Source organism: Triturus cristatus, chromosome 9, assembly GCF_964204655.1.
Source record: "Triturus cristatus chromosome 9, aTriCri1.1, whole genome shotgun sequence".
NCBI classification, from domain to species: Eukaryota; Metazoa; Chordata; class Amphibia; order Caudata; family Salamandridae; genus Triturus; species Triturus cristatus.
In genome coordinates, this window is record NC_140592.1 from 684,006,244 (window position 1) to 684,032,253 (window position 26,010).

The window sequence follows — 26,010 nt, forward strand, 5'->3', positions numbered from 1 at the left end:
ACCCGTGGCAGGCCACAGATCCACGCCGGCTCAGTCCAGCAGTCTCACCTCCAGTGCACTCAGGACGCGCCTCTCAATCAGTGTCCTAGATCATGCAGTCCACCCCAGGCCACAGATCCACGGTGCCCACTCACGGGTTGTTGCAGGTGCAGCATCGACAGGAACACAGAGGGGGTACTTGGGCAGCCCAGTAAGCTCTTTTCAGTGTGTGGATGCCCCTCCTGGGGGTTATAAAGTATTGGATAACAGGGATGGGTGGCAGAGCAGTGTTAAAAATAGTCCACCATCTTGGCCCTGTCTTCCTTTCATTTTTTCACTCTCCTTTCATTCTTTCTTTCACGTCTTCTTTCCCAAAGGCAAGAGGCTGGCAGTTCATGCCAGACCGATTGGCTTTTTTAAATCAGTATTAGCCAAGACCTTTTAATTTTACTACACTTTTGTGAATAACATAGTTAAGTGTGGGGTTTCTGCTAGACTTCATCCATTGATCAGGGATTCTGTCATGCACATTTTTCTTCCACCCACTCCAGCATGCATCAAGGGGCCATGTGTCAGCTCACTTCAGCCATTGTGTGACTTCACCATGAGTTACGGCTTGGACTGTCCTTTTCCAAGGAGCACAGGAATACACAAAGTAGTTTCCTTCAGTGCTAGGGAGGACTATGGCAATATGTGCTATTTGAGACCAAAATAACATTTTTTCCTTTAGCCAGTGCTTTTGTTTAGATTGATGAGGTCCCAGCAGCAAACAAGAATTGCCAAAAGGCTGGTGGCCAACGCCAGGGCTACTGGCTTTGCTAATGCTTGTTCATGTGTGTTACCTGGAATTTGAACCTTTGTATATGAATTCTAAAAACTACAATAGACGAAAAGGTCATTAAAAATACAAGGAAAAGATTAAAATGTACAAATAAAATAATTAATTGGGAACGGTCCTTAAAAGTCCAAGTATTTCAAAGGTCAGAGGTTGATTAAAAACAGCTCAGAAATGTTTGAAGCTTGTGGAATGGCACAATAATCCTGCCAAATATGTTTAAACCTTTGTAATTATGTATCTGACTTGTTTGGCTGTGACACAGGAAGGAGAGGCTTGGCTGGGACCAGGGAGAAGAGATCTAACTAGAGGGAGGGAGGTAGAAGCAGCATGGCGAGGCCTGAGCGGGCACGAGGGAGGTGAGGCCTGGTAGGAAGAGAGAGCGGTGAGGACTGATAGAAGAGTAAGGATGTGAGTGAGGTCTTAGGGGAAGGGAGGGGAGACGCAGGAGCGAGGGGCGACCCGGTAAGGACGCAGGGGCTAATGAGAGAACTGGATGGGAGTTCTAATGGAAACGTAAGGGTGTGATCGTTATGGGCTGCAGGAGGGTGAGACCCCTGCACCTCAACAGGCCTCACTCACAACCTGAGCCAAAGGCGATGGGGTAGGAGAGATGTGAGGCCTGATGAGGGAGCAGTGCTTGGAGGCCTGATGAGGGGTGCAGGGAGGCAAACCCTAGCAGGGCAGCAAAGAGTTGAGGTCTGACATGGGGCGGGCCTAGTAAGGACCTATGCAAGTGATGAAAGCAGGGCGAATGATGCCTGGTATTGGTGGTGAGGGAATATAATGATCGACCGGAAAGTATGGGCACGGGTGAAGTCTGATGGGGCTGGAGGTGAGAGCTAGTGGTGCAGGGGAGAGCAGGTCAGGAGGGGGCCTCCCTTTGGCTCAGGGTGTGAGATAAGGCACCACACCTTGCACTAAACATACGCTGTCTCTAACGAAGGGGCACGTCGTCCAGGTGTGCGGAGTCAGGCGCGCAACACCCATTGGACTCAAAGGGCTTCAGCCCCCCCCGTCGTGTGTGGCAGCCCGGGATGAGACACCTTCCCGGGCAAAAAAGCAGCCGCACCCGAGCACTTCACAGGTCTTTAAAAGACCATTTGCATGTTAATGAGGCCTTGCTGTTGTTTCACCCCTTCTAAGAGCCCCTGCAGCTCCACTCTGCCTATGGCTTGAAAGATTCAACCCCCCCCCCCCCCGAAATTTTTGCTCAGCCCCCCCCCCGCCCCCCCCCGAAATTTGGCTCTAGTTGCGCCTCTGTGTGGAGTTTATGCATGACCTCCCTTTGCATTCTAGTCGTTGGTGCTTTGCTCTTCCTGTCATAAATGCAAGGCTACAAGCTCTAAAATGTAAAAAAAAAAAAAAAAAAAAAAAGGGTCGTACATAAATTGCTTACAGTAAGGCTGGACAGAAGCCCACTCTGCTCTTATGCTTAAAGGGCAGGTGCCATGCTGCTTCTGGTTGCAGCTTGGGTCCCGTGCTCTTCCCCACCACGCGGCGCGATTTTAGACCAGACATCACCTCTCTGGAGTTTGTAAACCAGGAGCACGTGGGGTTTCTGCTCTTTGTAAATATTTTCATTCAGTGGGTAGACATGAGCCAGCGTCAGCACAGAGCACGCGGCAGCAGGCCGCACACCTCGCGAGTCCGATGTCGCGTGAGGTACCCTGCAGGACACCGGTGACAACAGACGGGAAGCCCCTATCTCTTCCCTTGCGAAGCCCCGGAGCCGATAACAGCTGCCCGCCTGCCACCCCAAACAAGGAGGAAGTGCTAATTGACAGCCACCGGCAGGCCGCGCAGCCGCTGCCGGGGCGCAGAGGGCAGCGCTCTGCTGGAACATCTGGAAGGGAATGTGTTCCGCGCGCCGGGTACTGGCGCGGAGCACGTGACACTGTCTGGAGTGGCTTTCAGTGGGTTTGGTTGTTCGAGTACATCTTTTCTCGGTCGCAAAAAGCAGTATACTTTTTGCCCCGCCCACTTCTGGAACACTTGCCTTACGGCTTTGCCCTATAGGCAGGGTCGCTTCAATTTTGCAGCAGCAGCAGAAGAACTAATTACGCCGCAATGTTGACTAAATTACGCCACAAAAAGTCAGCACATTGTGTGGCCGTTTCAATTCGCTTTTTGTCATTAACACACATTAATACTGCGTGGGGGAAAGTGTTTATATCATTACCAGTTTAACTTCGAAATATAGACAGTGTTTTAAATGGGCCGGTACTGAGTACCGGCACTTTTTTATTTTGAGCGGGACAGTGCCGGCACTTCTCAAGATAGATGCAATACTTTTAATTGGACAGTACTGGTACAGAGTACCTGCACTTTTTTTCCCATTTCAAGCACTGAATACAGGTAATCAGCAAAGGCCAAAGGGGATGTTACTTGGCTGCACCACCTCATTTCAAAAGTTTGATCCATTTAATGTACAAATACATTTTTGTTGTTGAACTCCGAAAATCACGAAGGAGATGGCAGATTATGTGGCAAGAGTGATAAGCCATACATTGGCCAAATAACCTCATAATTACAGCTGTCCTGCCTGTAGTCAGGGACACTGGAATCATGGGGTAGAGAGGGTCAAATTGTGAGGCAGAGTTATCTAAATTCAGTGGCACGAAAAGGCAAATAATGCAGCGTTATGCGGTACATTTTCTGACAGTATTACTTCTTTATTTTATCATTTTACTAAGGCTTCATTTCAGTTATCTGTTTAATACCTAAATACAGAAATCAGCCACTGAAAAGTGTTCAGATAACCTTTGTAAAGGGCTGGTAGTTGCATGGCAACATGCGTGGCAGTGGTTTTAGTAACTTGATCCATTTGAGTAAGAACAATTTTTATTAAAATCTGCAAATCATGCAGAAGGTGATGGAATTTGGGGAAAGTGCAGCAAATCTGTAATTATGTGTAAAACATCTTAGCCGCAGAATCGTAAAAGTCCAGTGGACCTGCCTATAGTTGAGATGTGAATCCTTACACATTGACGAAATACAATGATACCATGGTTTCGTATGAAAGATCACTTTAAAAAAATGTAACAACTTAATTTGAATATTATATGGACGTGGTAGCCTAGCATCTATATTTCTGTTTGCTGAACCAAGAGGGACCATTTGAGCTGATACTTTTTTAGAGAAATAGTCAAAACCCTCTATGTACAAGGGCATATGGCCAACCATAGTTTATTTATTTATTTATTTATTTTTTTTTAAACCGTTTATTACAGAATCCAAAAAATGTACAAAGATGGGCCTACAACCTTCAGGCCGGCCGCTAGCAAACAGGAAGAGCATATAATACAAGCAGTAAAACACACGCTGCGGCAGAAGAGAGGTCACAGGAGTTGAAAGAAGCGTCGGCAGCCACACCATCCGGACCCCGCACAACGGTTTCATTTTTATATAAGAAACGAAAAGGCCAACCATAGTTAAGTCTTTATTTTATAGTCTATTTTTATGTTTGGTGTTATGTAAGGACATGGTGGGCAAACCCAAAATACACCTATGTAAGTCCTGCAAAAAAGACTACAATCATAGCCCCTGATATGCTCTGTCATGTTATTGGCAGCAGACCCCCAACTGACACCCAACTGCTGGGCAACCAATACGTATTTTTGTGGTAGTGATAGGAATCAGGGGCTAGTGTACTTACCGATTTTATCTGAGAGAGCTTGAAGTGCTGGTGACTAGAAATATAATCTTTGAGTGGAGTGTATGAATGAAGTGTTACAGGAAATTATTACTGCGGCCCTACTTGTCAATAAAAACATCTTTGACTAGTACGATCCTAGTTAGTGTATCCGACCTGCCCTCCATCACGGTCAGCATCAGATTGGTCCTTAAGTATCATTGGCACTTTGTGCTTCTTGGTGGCGCTATTTCTACTCTACACTCATTCATATATTTGTTTATACTTATTGGCTTTTTGTCATTTTGTTTATTAAACTTCAGTCAATTCAATTTGGATTTTTTTTATTTTTTACATTTAAACTTTGAGCTAAGGTTTATTTATTGACTTTAGTGATTCACCCTGACAATGACTGTGATTATAACTTGAGGTGGGTGCTTACATCCCTCAACAAATAACCCAATTTCTGACACCCTGCAACAATATTGAGTGCACAATATCGCTCTACAACAATATTGGATGCAGTATAAAGAGCAACACTATGCTGTGAAGGCACGGACATATAGCTACAGGATGCCTTACTATCCCTAACCTCAAATTCATGGACATTGACCACCTTCAAGGTGTCTAAATGTTGAGTTATAATTGTACATGTATAATAACTTATATGTGCTTTTAGCACTCTATTTTGTATGGGTACATTATAGTCATAGTTGCCATGTACCCACAATTAAGCATATCCAGTGCAGTGTTTTATAATCATGAATATGTATTTAGTGGAAATCATTTACACATTCACTGTAGTGCTGTGTTATAAAATGATCATGTATGTATCATCATGCCTGCGTATATAAACGCAGGACAATTCATAGTCATGTAATGTAACCGTTTGTGTTTAAATTGCCCGATTCCCTAGGCCCAAGACTGTACTTGTTTTGCACCTCCATGGCTTCTCGAGAAATAAATAATGAAATGCATGTTGTTTTCGAGACATAGCAGTGTTCTCACCCTACTGCAGGTATCGGAATGCCAACTCGTTATTTTCAGATGGGAGAAGATACAAGGAATGCTTTGAAGACAGAAGGAAGCGAGAAGGGAGGATATCTTTCATGTCTGACTGTTCTGGGAACCAAGGCCACTGCACCTCACAAAGCCTTCTTAATTAAAAGGCATGAACCTCCCCATTTAGAAAAAGTTGCAGTGGAACAGTTTACCAGGATGTAACTGAGAATCGAATTCTGTATTATATGATGTGCAGGGACAGAGACCCCAGACTTCAGCTAGCTTTCGGAGAGAATGGAGTATCTTAGACCTCGCTCCTAGCCTGAAGCACCTTAACCCATTTGACGTGAGTACTTCTTAGGAAGTCAACACGTGCGGACACCTGTGGGATCTGATAGAAAGGCATTAGATGGGAATCCTTTAGCAAAGTGTAGGGACAGATTTGATTTATTTTCTCATGAAAAGAGAATTGGACTCTGTTTCTATTTTAAGCTGTATATTACTCTTGGAGTTCACTATTTTATTCCTATTGTGCCAAATCACTAATATTCGTAGGATCGGCTCTGTATTGATTTTCCTGTGTCTCTATATGATGGTTTTACGATGTGTGTACATCTTATTATTCTTGGCCTTATAATAAATTGATAAACCTAAAGTTGGAGTCTGTGGTACTTTCAGGTATGCTATTGTCATCATGTTATGAAATGTTTTTCCCCTCCATCACTGTTTAGTGGGTAAATAAAAGATCCTGGGCGCTGATTGCGAGGAGGAAGATAGGGTTGCAATTTAGCGTAATCATCTTCATGATATAGACTTAGTCGGTATCCTACACTCGATATTGCTGCTTGTCAATATTCTACACTCTTTACAGTTGTAGGTTGATATTTTCTTTTTTTTTAAAACTTTGTTTATTGGTTTCAATCACAGCCATACATAACATGATTGGACGACATGTTGAAGGTTGTCTATAGAAAGTAAGCAGACATTACTTTTGGTTACACGTTAAGCATTTCCTACAATACTTGCTGGTCTATGCATCTCCATTTCAACAGTAGGTGACACGCAGGGCTCCCCTCGATACTTATTCCAGTGTGACCATTTCCTATCCCACTTCTTGGGACACCCCTGAGCCTTAAAAACCTCAGTCTCCGCCAACATACATCTATCCATTTCTTTGGCCCACACGGTGACAAGTGGTGGGTTCGCTTCCCCCCAGCCTCTCGCTAGCTCCCGTTTCACCAGCGTGTATCCCAGTGTCGTGAATTGCTGTTCAACCTCTGTGAGATCTGTCGCCTCCCAAACTTTCAACAGTCCCAATTGTGGCGTTAATATTACTTCCTTCCCCAAAGCCGTACTCATGTGGTCTGAGGCTCCTTCCCAAAGGGCACGTATCCTTGGGCAAGTCCACAGAGTATGGTAGAATGTGGCCTGTTGTCCACAACCCCTTACACAACGGTCATCAGGTCTAGTCCCTATTCTCACCAAAACTGTCCCGGATATGTATGATCGGTGGAGTATCCTAAGCTGGATCAGCCGAAATCTCTGTGTAATAGCCGCTTCTCGCGGGGACATGAGTGCCGTCTGCCAGTCCTCGTCGTCTATAGGACCGATGTCATCCTGCCACCGCTCCCTGAGCTCCGGGAAAGTGTCCGGCAGGTTATTACTCAATTTCTTGTAGGTGAGAGATATTGCCTTTGAAGTGAGGGGCCCGTCTAGCAAACGGTCTTCCAGAGGTGATGACTCTGGTATATCTTTAAGGGATGGAAACGCCGCCTTTAGCGCATGTCTGATCTGTAAATACCTATACACTTCTCCCTGCGCCAGATCATATTGTTTCTGGAGATCACTAAAGGTGAGCATTGCTCCCTTTTTCACCAGATCCCTTACTGCTGATATCCCGATGAGGTCCCATTTATCAAACACGGGCTGATAGCACAGCATTCCCAGTTTCTGGGTGAACCACAACGGTGTAGCCTGCAAGAGAACGCCCTTCCATCCCAGCCGGGCAGTAACCACACACCAGATTTCCATAGTGTGTTGGGTGGGTCCAAAGAACTTCCCCCTATTTTTCCTGTCAGTAGTGTATAGGGGCCCCAAATATCCGGAGCGATCCATTTGGTATCGGTCCAGGGCATATGCTGGGCCATCTGGGGCGTGATACTTCCAATGATTAACAGTCACCAGTTGCACCGACCAGTAATAACGCTGTAGGTCAGGTAGTGCTATGCCCCCATCGTACCAGCCTTTTGTCAATTTCTGCAGTGCTATTCTAGGGGCCCTGCCATCCCAGAGCCACATGCAAATCTCCCCTTCAACCGCTCTAAAATATGAGTCTGGGACCCGGTGGGGACAGTTGTGTAGTATATAAAGAAAACGAGGAAGGGCCAGCATTTTAAAGAGTGCCGCCCTCCCCACCAGTGTTAAGAGCAGAGACCTCCAATGTTTAACATCTGCCCGTAATCGGGCCAAAGGGGGGGGCAAACTGGAGCTGTAGAAACAAACCAGATCTGAAGTGACAAAGATCCCTAGATAACGAAACCCCTCCGTCGCGACCGCTATAGTGCAGTCTGCCGGAAGGCGGGGAACTGCGCCTCTCAACATAAACAGTACAGACTTGTGCCAATTGATCGCATACCCCGAATATTTGCCAAAATTCATGAATATATCCAACACTACCCTAATCGATTTATACGGGGATGCCAGGTATAGCAATATATGGTCCGCATAAAGGGATATTGGATCTTCCACGTCATCTGCCCAGTGCAATCCTCGCACCATCACATCTTTACGCACCCAGGCCGCGAGAAGCTCTAGCATAAGAGAGAAAATCAGCGGGGAGAGCGGGCACCCCTGCCTAGTACCTCTTCGTAGCTCGAAAGTTCTAGATGTAAAACCATTAACCCTCACCTGTCCCAGCACACCAGTATATAGAAGCTTTACCCAGGCTATACATTTAGGGCCCACTCCCACTTTCCCTAGGACCTCGAATAGATACGGCCATTCAATGGAATCGAATGCCATTGATGCGTCTAGAGACAGCACTGCTGCATCCTCTTCGATGTATTTCCTACGAGCCATCACTTTATGTAAACGCCATATATTAAGGGCCGTATTTCTACCTGGCATAAAGCCAGATTGGTCTGGGTGGACCAGCGATGCAATGACTGACACCAGTCTATTCACCAAGACTTTTGCCAACACCTTCGTCTCCACATTGAGGAGTGAGATTGGCCTATATGAGCCACAATTATCAGCTGGCTTACCCTGTTTATGAATGACTACGATGGTGGCTAACCGCTGATCTACTGGTAGTCTACCCACTTCTAAACTAGGTTGATATTTTCTTGATCGATATTGTTACATATTACCAAGTTCTCTTTTTAGGACAGACTACAACTTTTCTGTGAACTGCTAGTGATTGTTTTGCAATCGCATGTTGTTGTTATCTGTTTAACACATACATTGCCCTGTGGAGCTCCTCATCTAACTATTGCAAGTTGGGGCTTGCATGAGTGGTTGGTATAATGCACTTGTGGGTTATGTCATACATGGTATGAGTTGCTTGGTGGACGAAGTTTTTATAGATGCTACAAACTTGATGCTTATGGTCAAGAGAGCTTTCGAGAACAACTAAGCTAATCTTTTGTTTTATGTGACTTATGTGACAGTGGCTAGAGTGATCAGCAGAATATACTTAAAATAATCATTTGCTGGTGGTGTCACATTAACATGTATTTGGACAGCTGTGGTATTGTTTTCTGTCATTCATGTCGCACATGGCCAGTGTGCTGATTAATAGCAGAAATCCCCCCAAACACCGGCTGCACAATGGAGGTAGTACTTAGATTAGCAACAGTCAGTCAAGGGAATCCCTGTAACATGGAAATATCATTTTGAGACCTTCTTCTTTTGAAAAATTTACAATTTGGTATAGGATTTTGTGACTCAGAGGTTAATATGTCATAGGATGGCATCCAAGTTTATGCACATGTGTTGCCAACGCTATCGGTGGTGCCACGTGGGTGTGTGCACAGTACACCAGTATCAAGAGCGAAGAGCAGAAGGAGCACAACTGAATCTCCGGCCCTGCTCTTGTTGTCAACCTCATCTCTAAGAAATTACCAGCTGCTCTTCTTGCAGAGGGAAGATTGTTCATTGCAGAGAGAGGTTGTCTGCAGATCCAAGCTTCTCCGAGATGGAAAGTATTGCCATTCTCTAGACTGAGACTGGAAGCTGCTTCAGATATCTTCTTTTCAAGGGGACACTGCTTGACTCACCATGTTTTAAGTACTTGCGTCTGGAAATGGACCTAGTGTATTAACAGTTTCATCTGTCTTACACAAGGGCTACACTTACCAGTAGCAGTGCTGCTGTTCTGGCATGTGTTTGACAAGCTTTTTTGAGGGAATAGCATTTGTACAGTGCTGTCCACCTGTGGCAGGCGGGCACATAACCATGCATTAGAAATGATGCACTGAAATCTTTGCGGCATGCATTATCTGGCCACGTCTCAGGAAACAAACATACTTCACACAATAGACCCCACCCGCCCCCGTGGGTTCTTCACTGACCCAATTAAGGGTTACATCGGAAAGCTGACTGTATCTCGCATGTCTCGTCCTAGATAGAAGCCATCTTTAATTGCTTCTATTCTCTAATCACCAGAAGGAGGCAATCTTCACCTTGGACCCAACTCCTGGAGAATGTCTTCTATCCTATTTTGGATATCTATTTTGTTTTTGTTTTTGTTTTTATTGGTTTACCTCCTCTGCTCTCTGAACATTGTAAATTGTACCTTCCATTTTCTGGATACTGCCTTATCCTGTATTTTTGTTATTATTGCTTTTTTGTCTCTGCTGTCAGTAAATTTGTAAAGCGCTCTGATACTCAAAATAAAAATAAAGAAAATATATATATTGAATATGCTACTTACCAGTATGCATCTGTTCTTGGCATGTAGGGCTGCTGACATTCATATCTGTGCATAGATCGCCGCCTAGTGTTGGGTCCGGATGTTTGCACGTTGTTGTCCTGGAAGAGTCTTCGAAGTATCCTTGGATAGGTGACTCCTCCCCTGGACTACAGTGCGCATGGGCATCCTCTCCATCCTCAGATTGTTTTTCGCCATTGTGGCAGTGATGGAGTAGATACAGAAAGTGATGACCATGCTTGCAGTAATTCTGAGAGCTGCAGCTGCGACAGGCGCCGGGGAGGAGGGAGGGCGATATGAATGTCAGCAGCCCTACATGCCAAGAACAGATGCATACTGGTAAGTAGCATATTCAGTTCGAGGCATGTGGGCTGCTGAATTCATATCTGTGCATAGAATACATAGCAGTGCCCTCTATTAGCGGCGGCTACCCGTGCCAGCTGCAGCGGTCTGAAAAAGTGTCTTGAGAACAGCCTGTCCTACAGCTGCCTGCTGTTTTGACTGCACATCTACACAATAGTGTTTTGTAAATGTGTGTGTAGTGGACCATGTGGCTGCTCTGCATATATCATGCAGGGGAATATTTCCTAGGAAGGCCATGGAAGCCCCCAACTTACGTGTTGAGTGGGCTCGTGGTGGAATAGTTAATGTGCGTTTTGCCTTTTGATAACAGATTTGAATACACTTAACTATCCATCTGGCTATCCCTGCTTTGGAGATGGCGTTACCTTTGTGGTGTGGGGCAAAGGCAACGAACAGTTGTTTTGTCTTCCTGAATGGTTTAGTCCTGTCGATGTAGTACATGAGGGCCCTTCGTACATCTAGTGTATGTAGTGCCCTTTCTGCAACAGTTTGTGGGTTTTGGAAGAAAACTGGCAGTTCAATAGTCTGATTCATGTGGAACTGCGATATTACCTTGGGCATGAATTTGGGGTTGGTACGTAGTACGACCCTGTTGGCGTGAACCTGAATAAATGGCTCTTGAACGGTTAGTGCCTGGAGTTCACTAACTCTTCTTAGGGAAGTGATCGCTACTAGGAAGGCCACTTTCCAGGTAAGGAATTGAATCTCGCAGGAGTGTAGAGGTTCAAAGGGTGGACCCATCAGGCGTGTGAGGACCAAGTTGAGGTTCCACATTGGAGCCGGTGGGTGACTAGGTGGAATGACTCGTTTGAGCCCTTCCAAGAATGCTTTGATGGCAGGCACTCTGAATAGAGAGAGGTGCTGCCTGGTTTGCAGATAGGCTGATATTGCGGTCAAATGGACACGTATAGAGGTGTACGCCAGATTGCATCGGTATAGGTGTAAGAGGTAACAGATGATGTTGTGGATGGATGCGTCCAGCGGGTTGATGTCATTATTACCGCAATAAATGACGAACCTTTTCCATTTGGCTGCATAGCAAGCCCTGGTAGTGGGTCTCCTGGCCTCCTTGATGATGTCCATACAGTCAGGTGGCAGGTTGAGATAGCCAAACTCTAGGACTTCAGGAGCCAGATCGCCAGGTTCAGCTGTTGCGGATCTGGGTGCTGAACCTCTCCATGGTTCTGCGTCAAATGCGCGGGTTTGATCCGCAGCCTTTGATGCGGCACCACGGAAAGTTCGAGGAAGGTGGTGTACCACGGCTGGCGTGCCCACGTGGGAGCAACTAGGACGAGTGTCAGGGAGTGTTGTCGTAGTTTGCGAGCCACCAGCGGTATCAGCGGCGCTGGGGGAAAAGCGTACGCAAATCTGCCGGACCAGTTCATCCATATCGCATTGCCCTGCGACTGCGGATGTGGGAATCTGGCGGCGAAGCTTTGGCATTTTGCGTTTTCGCTTGTCGCGAATAGGTCTATCTCTGGATGACCCCACTGCTGGAAGTACGGTTGGAGTACTGATGGGTGTAACTCCCACTCGTGCATCTGGTGGCTGTGTCTGCTGAGCAGATCCGCCATCTGGTTGTCCTTGCCAGGGAGGTGTTCCGCCATGAGGAACATGTTCCTCTGAATGGCCCACTTCCACATGCTCTGAGCCAGATGAGACAACTGTGGAGAGTGTGTTCCTCCCTGCTTCTGTATGTAGTACATGGCAGTCATGTTGTCCGTCCGGATCAACACGACTTTGTTGCACAGATGTACTTTGAATGCCTTCATGGCCAGGAAGATTGCCATCAGTTCCAGAAGGTTGATGTGCATCTTCTTCTGTTGTGTCGTCCATAGTCCCTGCACTGTGTAGTGGAGTACATGAGCTCCCCATCCCTGGAGAGACGCGTCCGCTGTCAGTACTATTTGCGGAACAGGCTCTTGGAACGGTCGGCCCTTGCAAAGGTTTTGTGGATTCCACCAATTCAGAGAGTTGTATGCCCGACCGCTCACCAACACTAGGTCTTTCAACTGTCCTTGAGCCTGATTCCACTGACGTGCTAGGCACTCCTGAAGTGGGCGCATATGTAACCTCGCGTGCGGGACTATGAAGATGCAGGAGGCCATCATGCCTATCAACTGCATAAACACTCGCGCTGGAAGCGAGTGATTGGGTTTGAACTTGGAGATCAGCAGTTGTATGCTGTTGATCCTCACTAAATTTGGCTGAGCTGTGGCCGCCAGAGTGTCTATAGTCGCACCTAGGTACTTTTGTACGTGTGCGGGCTGGAGATGGGACTTTGGGTAATTTAGTGAGAATCCCAGACTGTGAAGAAGGTGAATGGTGCGGGACATGTGGCTTGCACATTGCTGGGCTGACTTCGCTTGAACGAGCCAGTCGTCTAGGTAGGGGTAGACGTGTATATGCTGCCTCCGTAAATGTGCTGCCACCGTAGCTAGGCACTTCGTGAAAACCCTGGGCGCTGTTGTCACGCCGAAGGGAAGGACTTTGAACTGATAGTGCTGCCCCTGAACAGTGAACCTGAGGTATTTTTTGTGTGAGGGGTGGATGGGTATGTGAAAGTACGCATCCTTGAGGTCCAGTGAGGCTAGGAAGTCTCCCTGCTTGAGAAGCGGAAGGACTTGCTGTAGGGTGAGCATGTGAAAGTGCTCTGAAATAATGTACTGGTTCAGGGGTCTCAGGTCTAATATAGGCCTGAGCGACCCGTCCTTCTTTGGAATTAAAAAGTAGAGGGAGTAAACCCCCGTACCCTGCTCGTGGATGGGGACGACCTCTATAGCGCCTTTTAGAAGCATACTTTGCACCTCTTGCTGTAAGAGCGTTAAGTGCTCTGAGGACATAGGACGGTTTCTTGGTGGTATTGTGGGTGGAGTGGAGGTTAACTCCATACAGTAACCGTATTTTACAATATCTTTGACCCACCTGTCCGTGGTGATGGAGTTCCACGTGGACAGGAACCTTTGTAGTCTTCCCCCGACAGGTGTTATGTGGTCGGGAGGAAGGGAGAGGGCGTCACTGCTTGTTCTTGGGGGAGGACCTGGTGTTGCCGTAGCCACGTCCTCTGCCCTTTGTACTGGAGCCACGATATCCACCTCGGGTGTTTTTATCGTAGGTGGTCTGTGTATTGCCTTTGTTATACGTTTGTTGTGACCCCTGTCCTCTACCTGCCCCCTTGTTTCCGGGGCGACGAAAGGAGCCGCTCCGAAAGGACTGAGTTTGGAGGGCGCCCATGGACTTTGCAGTGTCCGTGTCCTTTTTTATCTTTTCGAGGGTGGTGTCAACCTCTGGGCCGAATAAATAGTCGGGGTTGACGGGCTGGTTCAGTATGTTGTTTTGTACCTCAGGCTTGAATCCTGAGATTCGTAGCCAGGCATGTCGTCGCAGCATGACGCTTGTGTTTATGGCCCTGGCAGCCGTGTCTGCAGCATCTAGTGCACATTTGATGGAAGCATTTGTGAGTAGCTGTCCCTCTCTGATAAGAATTTCTGCACCTTCTTTGAACTGGTCAGGGAGATGTTGGAGTAGTTGCTCCAATGTGTCATAGTGCGCTCTATCGTAGCGAGCGAGGAGCGCTTGAGTGTTGGCGATGCGCCATATGTTGGCAGCCTGGGCGGCAACTCGCTTGCCGGAGGTCTCTAGCACCTTGGACTCTTTGTCCGGGGGAGGAGCGTCACCTGTCGTTTGCGAGTGTGCCCTCTTGCGAGCATTCGCTACGACGATGGAGTCGAGTGGTAATTGTCCTTTGATGTACGTAGGATCCCCAGGTGCTGATCTGTATTTTTTATCAATCCTGGGGTTTATCACTCGTGCCCTGGTGGGTTCCTTGAAAATGTCCTTAGCTGGTTTGAGGACCCCTTTCAGCATTGGCAGAGTTTTTACATGTCTTTCTGAGGATGCAAAAGTGTCCATTAGAAAGTCATCCTCGATGGTATCCGAGTGAAGCTGTACCCCATGGTTATTTGCAGCACGTTCAATAAGAGCGTTGAACGCCGCAGTATCCTCCGTGGGAGATGTTTTTGCCCCATAGAGTTGTGGGTCCTGTGTATCGAGAGGTGCACTGGGGTCTGCAGGGTCGCCCCAAGTTTGATCAGGGTCCTGCTGGTCATCAGGGTCTGTGTCTACATGGTAGGGTGCTTGGTCATCCATGTAGTCCTCCAATGCATCCGTGTCGGAGCGTGTGGGGGAGAACCGGTGTGGATCCTGGTAGGAGGAATGGAACGGTTCATAAAGGAGAGGTTCTGATTCCACAGGCAGCTTCCTTTTTAGTGGGATCCTGAAAGGGTCCAATGGCGGTTCCGAAGTTATTCTTCGGTCGTGGAGAATCATCCTGCCAGTGTCGGCGTCGATGACACGTGACGGAGACGTCTCGTCCGGTGGAACCGGAGTCTGGGTAACCCGTGTCCTGAGTTGGAACATCTTCGGGATTGTTGACGGAGGCAAGCCGAAGGTAATGTTGGCTGGCCCCGTAGAGGTTGCTGGAGCTCCGATCGGGCCGGAACCCGACGGGTCTTTGAGGGCCGCCGTGGTTTTGTTGCTTTGCGTCGCAGCAGGCCGCACTTGGGGCGTCTTTGAGGCTTTGGCACCGGGCAGGTTCGTAGAGCCGGGCGTGGATTTTTTCGGTGCCGGCGGGTCCTCGAGTCGAGGTGTGGAGATCACCGTCGACGTCCTCGATACGTGAGGCATCGGCGTCGTCGAGGGAGCGACGCGAGGCGAAGCAGGCGGTATTGCCCTCGGTGTCGTTGGCGTCGGTAGCCGAGTAGGTTTCTCGGTGCCGATGGCCTTTTTCCGTTTGTCGACTCCGATGTCGCCCGATTCCAGTTCGGCACCGAAGTCCCTCTTGGTGCGGTCGGTGCCGACGCGTTGCGCTGGCTTCGAAGGCGTGGAAGGCCTCGATCCGACCAGCGCCACTTTCAGTTTCGGTTTCGTATGAACCGGAGCAGCTTTCGGTTTCGGTTTTGTGGTAGGGAAACCAGCTGGCTTATGCAGCAATGGCTGCCGCTGAACGTCCGAGGCCGGGCCCGAGGGCGGGGCCGAAGAACTACGGGATGGGTCTCGGGTAAGGCCCGAAGGCGATCCCTCGACCGGAGCCAAAGGCTGTGGCGTTGGTGTTTCTTCGGTTTGAACAGGTAGGCCTTGTTCATCATTGGAGCTACTCTCTTCGGCCCCTAAGGCCTCCTCGTCGTCTCCTACCTCGGTGTCGTCTTCACCTCTGTGGAAGAGTGACTCGTCGCCCTCGTCCGATCCGGGGTCGTGTTCGGAAACGGGACTGGAGGGTATGACTTCTAATTCTTCGACGTCGGCCTCGTCGAAGATGTCTGTTGGGGCCGGTGCCGCGTGCCGCGCCTCGAGTCTCGCCGCTCTTCGGTTCCTTAGAGTCTTCTTGGAACGGAACCGGGCACAGGCCATGCATGTCGATTCGTCGTGGTCCGGCGAAAGGCATTTGTTGCACACCGGATGGACGTCGATGTGTGGGTACTTCGCATTGCATACCGGACACCTTTTGAATGGCGTCCTGGATTCCATCGTCGAAGTAGTCGATGGACAGGTAAATGCGAAAGAAGTCGGTGCTGAAAGTTAGTAAACTAACAAAATGCTATCGAAACCCGATCGATAAACAGTACCGACGCGAACTAAAGGCCTTTTGGCCTCGACCAAATATTTTCCTAACTTGAGCTAAGATAGCACATCCGAACCCAATGGCGGAAAAAAACAATCTGAGGATGGAGAGGATGCCCATGCGCACTGTAGTCCAGGGGAGGAGTCACCTATCCAAGGATACTTCGAAGACTCTTCCAGGACAACAACGTGCAACATCCGGACCCAACACTAGGCGGCGATCTATGCACAGATATGAATTCAGCAGCCCACATGCCTCGAACATATATATACATCCTTGCAGAAAGGATCCCCCTATTCTCTTGCCACATTTCCACTACCCTCCAACCATCTCCCTATATGTCAAACAAAGGCTGTGTTCTACCTAGCTTCAAAATCTTTCTATCTCCTAGATTGATGCAAGCTTTTACCTGACTGTCTTTCTGATCCTTCAAAACAGGAACCATCCATGTCCACTCTCTATCTGTCAGCAAAGAACTTAACTCTCAGCTGGCACCACCTGTTGTTCTATAATTCCTCTGAAACAGAAACAACATCTCACCCTAGCCACCTGTGCTTGATCCCCAGGCAGGAGCCACTTTCCATTTGTCCTCTCACCTGTTTTTGCCAGGAAGGAACCATCAATCCGTGACACTGACTCCACTTTGTCCTACCAGGCAGCAAACAAATATAACCAGATATGCTAGTACCCTTGCCCCAAGTAATTAACCACTTTTCACCTAGCCCCACCACCCTCATCCATAGAGGCACTCATCACTTGGCTCTGCCTCTCCTACTTTCCTTCAGTAATCACTCCTCACTTGACCGCCACCTCATTTTCTTCTACTTCCCAAAAGATATCTCCATTCCACTCTCCTGCACCTGGCCGCAAGCTGTCACTCCCATCCAATGTAAAGCCATCTCTCACCAGCACACAAGCACCTCCCCAGGGTTGCTTCTCACCTGGTCCTCGATGTGTCTTCTCCATCCATATATAACAGTTGTTTTGGGCCACGCCTGTCTGCGAATCGAGGAAGGGCAGGCGCATGCTTCGCTCAGCGCATAGGCGTGCATTGTAACTCCGACAGTGCTCGATGGCTTCACGGTAGAAATCCTCTCCTAGCCTGTGAGGGGACCAAGGAAAAAGAGAAGGCTTGAGTTGCTACTAGCACTGAAAAATTCTAGGTCTAATTGGCGAAATTCTTCAATGCCCGCATGTAAAACAAAAACAGTCTCACAACTTAGCCACAAGAGAACAATATACAGACTTATACCCCAGGGTTGTCCGATGGTACAACGCAGATAAAGACATTGCATGCCTTTACCACGCATTTTTTACCATGCATGTTTTTACAGCGAACATGCTTTTTCAATGCATGCCATAAACACACATTGCTTACATAAAAAACAATGTATTTGCGCGGGGAGACCCCCCCACACCTCCAGCTTACCGTAAATCTGTAGAAAAGGCATGCATTGTAAAAGCATGCATGTAGTAACAATATGCATGCTAAAAAATGCGTGGTAAAGGCACAACGAGGTAAAAACCTTGTTGTAAAGGCTGTTTCCCATATCCCAGCAACTCTGTCCACTGCTTCGCGTTGTTTGTATACTACACACTACTAAAACCCACAAAGGCTAGCAACCACCAGATAGGTCTTCTGTGATCAGCAGGGAGGAAACATAAAGAGCCAAAAAACAATTGTCTTTAGGTCAGAAAGAGATCTGTTTTAAACCAATTTGTTTTAAACCACAAAACCCAGGGCCATAGAGACAGGATTTTTTTTTTTATGCACCAAATAAGACTAGAAAATATAGTGGTGCCAAAATCTAGCGGCTTAACTACCAAGCATCAAAATAGTGTGACGATAAATATATATAAATGTCTTTAAGCGTTGTATTTCGTGTGCAACGTATGGCTTGCATGAATCTCGTGTGAGTTATGGATTGCAGTTGTATGCATAATTTGTGAATTTCAGTGGTTTCCAATTTCCAATTTGCAATCATGAATCCACTTTTACTTTGCCTTTTCAGGGCATTTCTACATACATACAATAAGGTGTAATAACAAGACATAACCATAACTCCCCTTTATCCTATTTTTCTGATGATTTTGTTTAAAAAAAATCAAAATATAACGTGCAACTGTTTGCTGCCCCCAACCTGCCATGGACTGTCCACAGCACGTATTGGCTGCGTAATCTGGCATGTGGCCAGGTCCTGCATGTAATCTGCCATGTGCAGCCAACTAGACATGGGTGGCCAACCTTCTCAGTGCACAGCTGCGAGGCCTGGCCTAAGGCCCCACCCGCCGCGGGTGGCCTACCCCCACTGCAGACAGCCATGCATATGGTCCACATCACCTTGACTACAGCCAGGCCCTGCACCAAACCTACTGCTAGAAGACAACCGCTGTACGTGGCTGTTGGCCAAGTGCATTTTTAGTCAAACAAATTCTTTATTTTAATCATTTTTTAGGGTTAATGAATCCACTCTCAGATTCATAGAACCAGGGACCCCACAAGAGTCTCAGATATCCAGGGAGGTTTCACAATTTGTGATTCTCTTTTTAACTCCATGCAGGCGGTCCTGATATGGGCCTCAGCATCAAGTTTAGCACACCCTACCCTCTTATGTCACAAAGCAATGCCTGTCATAATCCATATGAGTACACCCTGCGTTATGTTTACCCTTTCCTGAAACCCCCTTTGCTTTGAACATGTCCCATATCAAAATACTTTTCACCCAGCTGGCAGGTAAAAGATTGAAACTCTGTAGCAATTTTGGACAGGAGTGGTCTTCCAATTTTGACTCTTAATGAATTTCACTGACCCCTTTACAGAAGTCGAACTACATTTCCACACTAAAACGTTGGCACCATTTTCTGTTCAATCAAAGGGAAGGCCAGTAAGCTTTGCTGATGCTTGATAACATTCTTAAATGAAGGCTGCCATTTCCTTGGAGATTTCTCCTTTTGCAGAGGTTCTGGGAAATGACGAATTAAAAGGAAATGTACAAGAAAGAAGTGCGTGCTCAGTGTGCAGTGATTTCCTTCAAGAGATTGCTAATGGAGAGGTAAGAGTAGTAAGTGGTTTCCTCTCTTTTCTACAACATTTTTTGTATAAAAATGCAAAAGATATGGCTCGCCAGCTTCCACATCACCGACACGGGGTCGAAACAAGGTACAGAATCTACTCCACTTGAAAGGGTTAACATCTTTGGCCCTCTTCAACAGAGGCCCTGAATTTGGAGGATAACATTCATGCCAATTCCTGCATGTTTTTCCTCTATAATTTGCCTAGAGATTTTATCGGCTTCACGCAGGGATAGTCTTCCAGACATCCATTATTCCCCCAAAACTTGGATGTCTGATGGGGCTGGTAACTTCTGTTTACTGACCCCAGCAGAATTCTTGGGCCAGTCACAACGAGGGCCTCAGTAGCCAGCTTCATTGCTTCCCTCATAATTTCCCTTCACAGTTCTAGGTGGTTAAACTCAGGGACGTCTTAAGGATTGTGGGGGCCCTGGGCCAAAGATATTGTGTGGGCCCCTTTTCAAATAGCTTTGAATTTATGATCCAGTTTAGCTCTTTTATGCCCTCTTTGGCCAGGTCACTCACAATGCACACACACACTGGTCCAAATTCTAAACGTGTCTACATTCTAATATTTAGGATAGTGATGTGTTTTCAATATTGTAACACGGCAGTAGCTCACTAAAATTACTGCAAATAATCTCTGTGACATACGAATATGTAAGGTCCTTTTTTGATCTAAAATAAACTTTTTATGTATGTTGTATGAAACAAAAACACATTTCTCTGCAAAATGTTTCTAATAGACTCTCACACATCACCCACATTAAAAGTAAATGAAAGGAAAACGGTATTTGAAACAATCTGTTGAAGAATTATTCAAGGTCATCCGGGAATGAACAGAGCTGGCTCTCTCAGGGGGTCCCCTGACAGGCTGGGGCCCTGGGCCAGAACCCACTTTGCCCATGCCTTAAAGCGTCTCTGGTTAAACTGGCCATAATATTAGACAGACCTTTCCGCCCCATGCCCCAATTGCCCCGTGCTAGAGTAGTGAGGCAAGACAGACAAGTTAATATTTTATATTTCAGAACATTCCCAGAGCCCATCACCTCCTCTAAAGCCACCTAATACAGATATTAACTCTGATTTTAATATAGCGGTAGTTCTATAAATTCTATATGCTGATAATAAATGTTTCATCAACACAAGTAAAGACAGGAAAGCCAGTGAATCGAAGTCGGGATAATGATTCGCTGCATTAGACATGTGACATGCAGGCTCTGTGCGGCGAGCGCATCAAGAGTCTTGGCAATATAGCCCATTGTAAAGAGCTTGGAACTGATCGTGCAAAGGCAATGGTGAACTGGTGAGACTCTACACATCAATGCTGCACTATCAACTGCTGTGCCTGTTTTCTCATTAATAGGACTCTACGTTGGAGCACTAACAGGCATTTTATGCGATAAGCCTTTGCTATTATTTGCTATCATTTGCTAGTTTGCTACTCCTTTATCCGAAATAGTCAGAGAGATAGTGAGATTAAAAAAAACAGAGAGACATAGAAAGAGAGAGAGAGATGTGCATTTGTGTATAATGCTGAGCTGGTTAGATACATTTCAGTTGAATATTGCCACTGAGAGAAATATTGTCTTTCCGTTCATGAAAACATATTATTGTGAGGTTGCATAGGTGCAATATATGGTTTCGTGTAATATGGATCTATATTGCAACCAAGGGGTTCTGGGGAAATCATAAACCAGAAGCCCGAAGACTGTGCAGTTTGTCAATGTTATGTTATGTCACGTCACATTACACCTCGTTATGTGGCTCTTTAGAAAGCTCATCAACCTAAAAGTTATCTGGCTCTAAATAAAGCAATAGAGAGTTTGCAATATTACTCAAGTTATTTATTTTTGTATTGGATGTTTATTTGGGTGCCTTTAGTTAAAAAACATTGCTTTTTTAATCAGGAAAAGGTTGAATAAAACATAAAGCAAACTTTGTGGTTACACTGTATAAACAGAAGAGAAAATATTTCATTAAGAAGATAAGAATTCAGCTACATAAACTTTACCTTTTTCAAAAACACGGTTTAGCAACGAAAATCAGAACTCTGTTAGCCAGACAGGGAAAACAATGGCCCTGAATGCAATTAGAATGTTCAGATTTCATGAACAGACTTCTGATAAATAAGAAGCAGTGGTGATGCTGAGAGATCTTGAAGCCAGTGAGGCAGAGCACATAGTGGAGCCTAACGGCAATGGGAATGTTTAGGTTTCATTATTAGACATTGGATTAAACGATGGACACAGACTGTGGTCAGAGACAGTCGAAGCTACTGCCAGTTAGCAATGTGTCTTGATTGCATATCGAATGTTATATACACATACAGAGAGATAATACATGTTGTATAGCTCTATATTACCACCAAGTGTTTCTCATGATATTGTTAGGCATAGCTTAGCTCTGGTACAGAGCCCCCATCATTCATTTCAGTTTCTAGAATCTCATAATCCACTGCTATGACATAGCAACAGTTGATAGCTTAACTAGTTACCCACTGATGTGTTGTCGTAAAGGCCTTCCAGGCCAGACTGACAGGCCTCCCTGACTGAAAGCAGAAAGCACAGCGGCAGAAGGGAGAAGGAAAGCAGGGAAGATGGTGGGAGTTGGTCAAGAATGGCAGGTAAGTTCTTTTTTTATTTCACAAAGAACCACCCGAGTCAACTGTGAACGCCTGCCTGGAAGACTCAACCTGAGTTATTTCACAGTCTCTATACTTTTTCCTGTCTGTCTAATCACTCTTTGACAAACAAAAGAAGTTGAAGGGATATCCTCACACAGCTACCTACCAGGTGTAATTTTTCATCATAGGACACCCCCACGCTATGCAAAACCCGGCTTGATGGAGAACGGGTCTACACCCTCAGATGAGGGAAGCCCTTTTTAAGCTAAAAATCAATAAAACAGGTTAAAAAACAATGTGGTAACCCAGTGTGAATTTTACTTAGCGGAGTACCACTCGGTATTAAAACTGGGTGTGGAGTACAGGGGAACTAGTACCGCAACCCAACTAAATTGTTGACATGTTTCTACCAAGGCGGCTCCAAAGAGTCCATGGCATTCATCAGGAGATGCACAGGATCCTAATAAAATATACACCACTTGCATAAACTGTTAGAGCTAGAAGAAAATACTTGCAACTACTGCTGTTCTCAGGTTCTCTAGTCACCCAAGCGAAGGGTAAATTGAACCCCATGAACAAAAGCCCCAGGAAAACCTGTAGTCACACTTACACCAAGGAGCATCCCTCTCCTTTAGCCCAATATTCCTCCCTTTGGGACACATATGCTGAACAGAGGCCGTGTTATGTATGGCTCCCCCGTGACTCCTTTGTCACTGCTTAGCAGCTAAAAGCAGGGGCAGATGATTGTGGGGGCTATACATAACGTAACATTATAGATGGGTAAAAAGTGAATTACAGGGATATTTTTCACCTTGGGGTTCTGAGTGACATCAGAGACTACTCGAGCTTTGCTCAAAACCCCTCGATGAAAAACATCCTGGATTACACTGTTATCCATCTATGATTCTAAATCTACATCACGAGGCAGGTGGTTAGTAAATGTCACCTGAACCCCAAGATGGCAATATATTAACATGCTGTATTTTGCTCTTTATGTTTTTTTTTATTGCATGGTTATTTTGAAGGACGTTAGCTTGCAAAAGGTGTAAGGAACGGTTCATTGAAGATAACTGAATTACTCTGTTTTCTCAAGTAAAAATAGAAAAAAATATATTTTTGCTTAGTACAGAATCTGTCTGCAGAAGGAGGGTAGAGTTAAAGCAGTTCTCTGCAAGGTGCTGCTGACAATAGGCAAACATTTGAATACAATGCTCATGACCTATTCACACATGAATAGAAAATAGACTTTTAGCCCGCCGTAGTGGGCTATACCAGCCATTTAAGGCTCGCTCCAGCATTAAAGGCCCGAGCCGACGGCGAGGTCTTTCTAACAAGGGAGCGGGACTTTAATGCCGGTATAGCCCAGCTACGGGGGGCTTTAAGGCTATTAGAACATTCTGCCACAAAGGACAGAATGTTCTAACAAATAAAACAAAGGCCTCACGAGGGGATTGAAATCACCTGAGGCTCTGTGAGGCCTTTGTACACAGCAACAGCTGTGAAGGACAACATTGGAATGTTGGCACTCCTGGCTTCTACCGGCCATTAGGAGCCCGGAGCACTCAATTGTTTCCAATGGCGCTCCCAACATTCCAATATTCTAATTTTGATTAAACTATTAGCAATGGTAAAGTTCTGCATAGTGGTCTAGGCTGTTGTTATGTCATCAAGAACGTAGAGTTTTAGAAAACATGCTTATCTTTGTTAATAACACATTCTGTCTTTAGAAGGATTGGACCATTGAAACTGTTCTCTGCATGAGGCAGCAAAAAGGGGCACTTCTTGGAATTGCAACCTTCATGTTTTCCCCTACTTTTCCTAAATAGAATTTTGATTAAACTACGGGCAACTGTAAAGCTCTGCAGCCGCGGCCCGTGTAGGTAAGAGCGGTGGGGCCCGGTGGGGGAGGAGGTTTAGACGGATGATGAAATCCCCCCTGCCCCTCCACCGGGCCCCACCGCTCTTACCTGCATGGGCCGCGGCTGCAGATCTGCTAAGTGGTTTGGGGGCTGTCACTGTGATGGAATTTCCACAAAATATGAAAACAATTTCACAGGTCGCTTTGAAATATGGATTTTTATGAGCGATTGGCAAGCCACTGAATGCTCAAGGCAGGCTGGAGCCTGAAACCTGGCTCTGGCTCAGCTCGAGGTCCTGTTGGAACCTCGAGCCCATAACGGGCCGGGCTTTCACATGGTTTCTGCCTGCCATCCTCCTTCTACCCAGGATGTGGTGTTATGAGCAGAGCTGCCCTGAGGAACTGGGTTCGAGTCTTGGCGTCGGCTCAACAGCCTGTGATTCTGGGCACATCCCTTAAACTTCCCATGCCTGTAAACAATGCATGTGACCTTGCGTAATGTAACTGGTGTTCAAGTAATGCGCTCCAATAACCCTCGGGTCGACTTTGCGCTACATTTTAAAAACTACTGAAAAATGCACTGAGAAGTAAAAGCAAAGCTTTAGCATAAGCAAAGACAAATAGATACCCATTTATTTGCTGATATGTACAAAGTGAAATAAGAAAACCTTGACAAATCGTGGCTTCTCCACTTGAATTGTGTTATCTTAGGCAAATGTTTTATTTCGCCAAAACTCTTTTTTCTTCAAAGCACTTTCAAATGTATGAGTAGAGACTTCCAGTTGCCCAAAACTATTACTTTTAATAATTATTGCTCAGTGCAGTGCTATAATGTGCCCTAGTAGTTTCAAAGCTACCGCATGTTAAAGAAATACACTTTTTTGAATTTTGAAGAGTCTTTACAACATCCCTCGACGCAGCCGCATCACCCCCCACCTAAAAAAGACCTGCACTGGCTCCCCATCAACAAGAGGATCACCTTCAAGCTCCTCACCCACGCACACAAAGCACTCCACAACACCGGACCAGCCTACCTGAGCAACAGACTCAACTTCTACACCCCCGCCCGCCCGCTCCGCCAGCCTCGCCCTCGCCGCCGTCCCGCGAATTCAACGTACAACGTTCGGCGGCAGATCCTTCTCCTTCCTCGCCGCCGAGACCTGGAACACCCTCCCCACCCACCTGCGGCAGACCCAGGATCTGCTCACTTTCAGGAGGCTCCTCAAGACCTGGCTCTTCGAGCAGTAGCAGCTGCCCTCTGCCCTCAGCGCCTTGAGACCCTCACGGGTAAGTAGTGCGCGTTACAAATTCTATGATTGATTGATTGATTACCTATTTTACATCACGTTTGTTGTATGATTTACATAGCAAATATGTTCAGGGCTCGACTCGTGCACAGGTTTTAAGATCCGAGCCAGACCCTTGGCTCGGCTCTCTCTTTTATTCTGTTGGCTCGCCCACCTCTAATTTTTATACTGCACCATTTTATGCAATAAAAGCAGCTAAATATGCAAGGGGCCGAGACAATAGGAGAGGAAGGGGGGAGTCGCTGGAAACATGTTTCTCGTTCACCCACCTTATCGATTACATCTGGAGCGCAGCATTCATTCTAAAGCTGTGCACTGGGAGCAGGGTCTGCAGGGAAATTTAATTGGATGGTTGAAAGTCACATACAATGAGCGGGGAGAGAGGGCTGGTGAACAGATCAACCCACGTTTAGCCCAATTAGTGGGTGTTTCTTTCCAGCAACACCTTTCACGTGGTGAGATTCTGAGATAAGGAGGCTGGGAAGAGAGGGGCAGGAGACGAAAGAAAGAGGACAGACAGAAGAGACAGTGTCACGGAAAAAGGGCAGGTGGAAGTGGAGGAGGGGCAGAGAAATGGGTGGAAAGAAGGAATGGCGGCAAGAGACTAAACAAGCATTTGCAATGCAATAGGTCTCGCAATTGTGAGGTTTTGAGCTATTGGCATTGTAAATTACAATCTTTTTATTTAACCTCTTCAATGCCCGTGACGAGCTGGTCTCGTCATGGGCCGCGGTTGCGCTGTGCCCATGACGAGACCAGCTCGTCATAAACCCCGCCCGCTAAT

General features: G+C 46.5%; 1 protein-coding gene across 3 annotated transcripts in view; it reads right to left on the minus strand.

Annotated features, from left to right (window-relative positions):
• The window catches only part of DPF1 (double PHD fingers 1), a 504,909-nt gene that overhangs the window by 309,442 nt on the left and 169,457 nt on the right, over positions 1–26,010 (minus strand). For all 3 annotated transcript variants that reach the window (XM_085625765.1, XM_085625764.1, XM_085625763.1), the window contains exon 2: positions 17,305–17,465. In XM_085625765.1, coding sequence (XP_085481891.1) covers positions 17,305–17,465 — 161 coding nt within the window. The remainder of the gene's footprint in view (positions 1–17,304; positions 17,466–26,010) is intronic.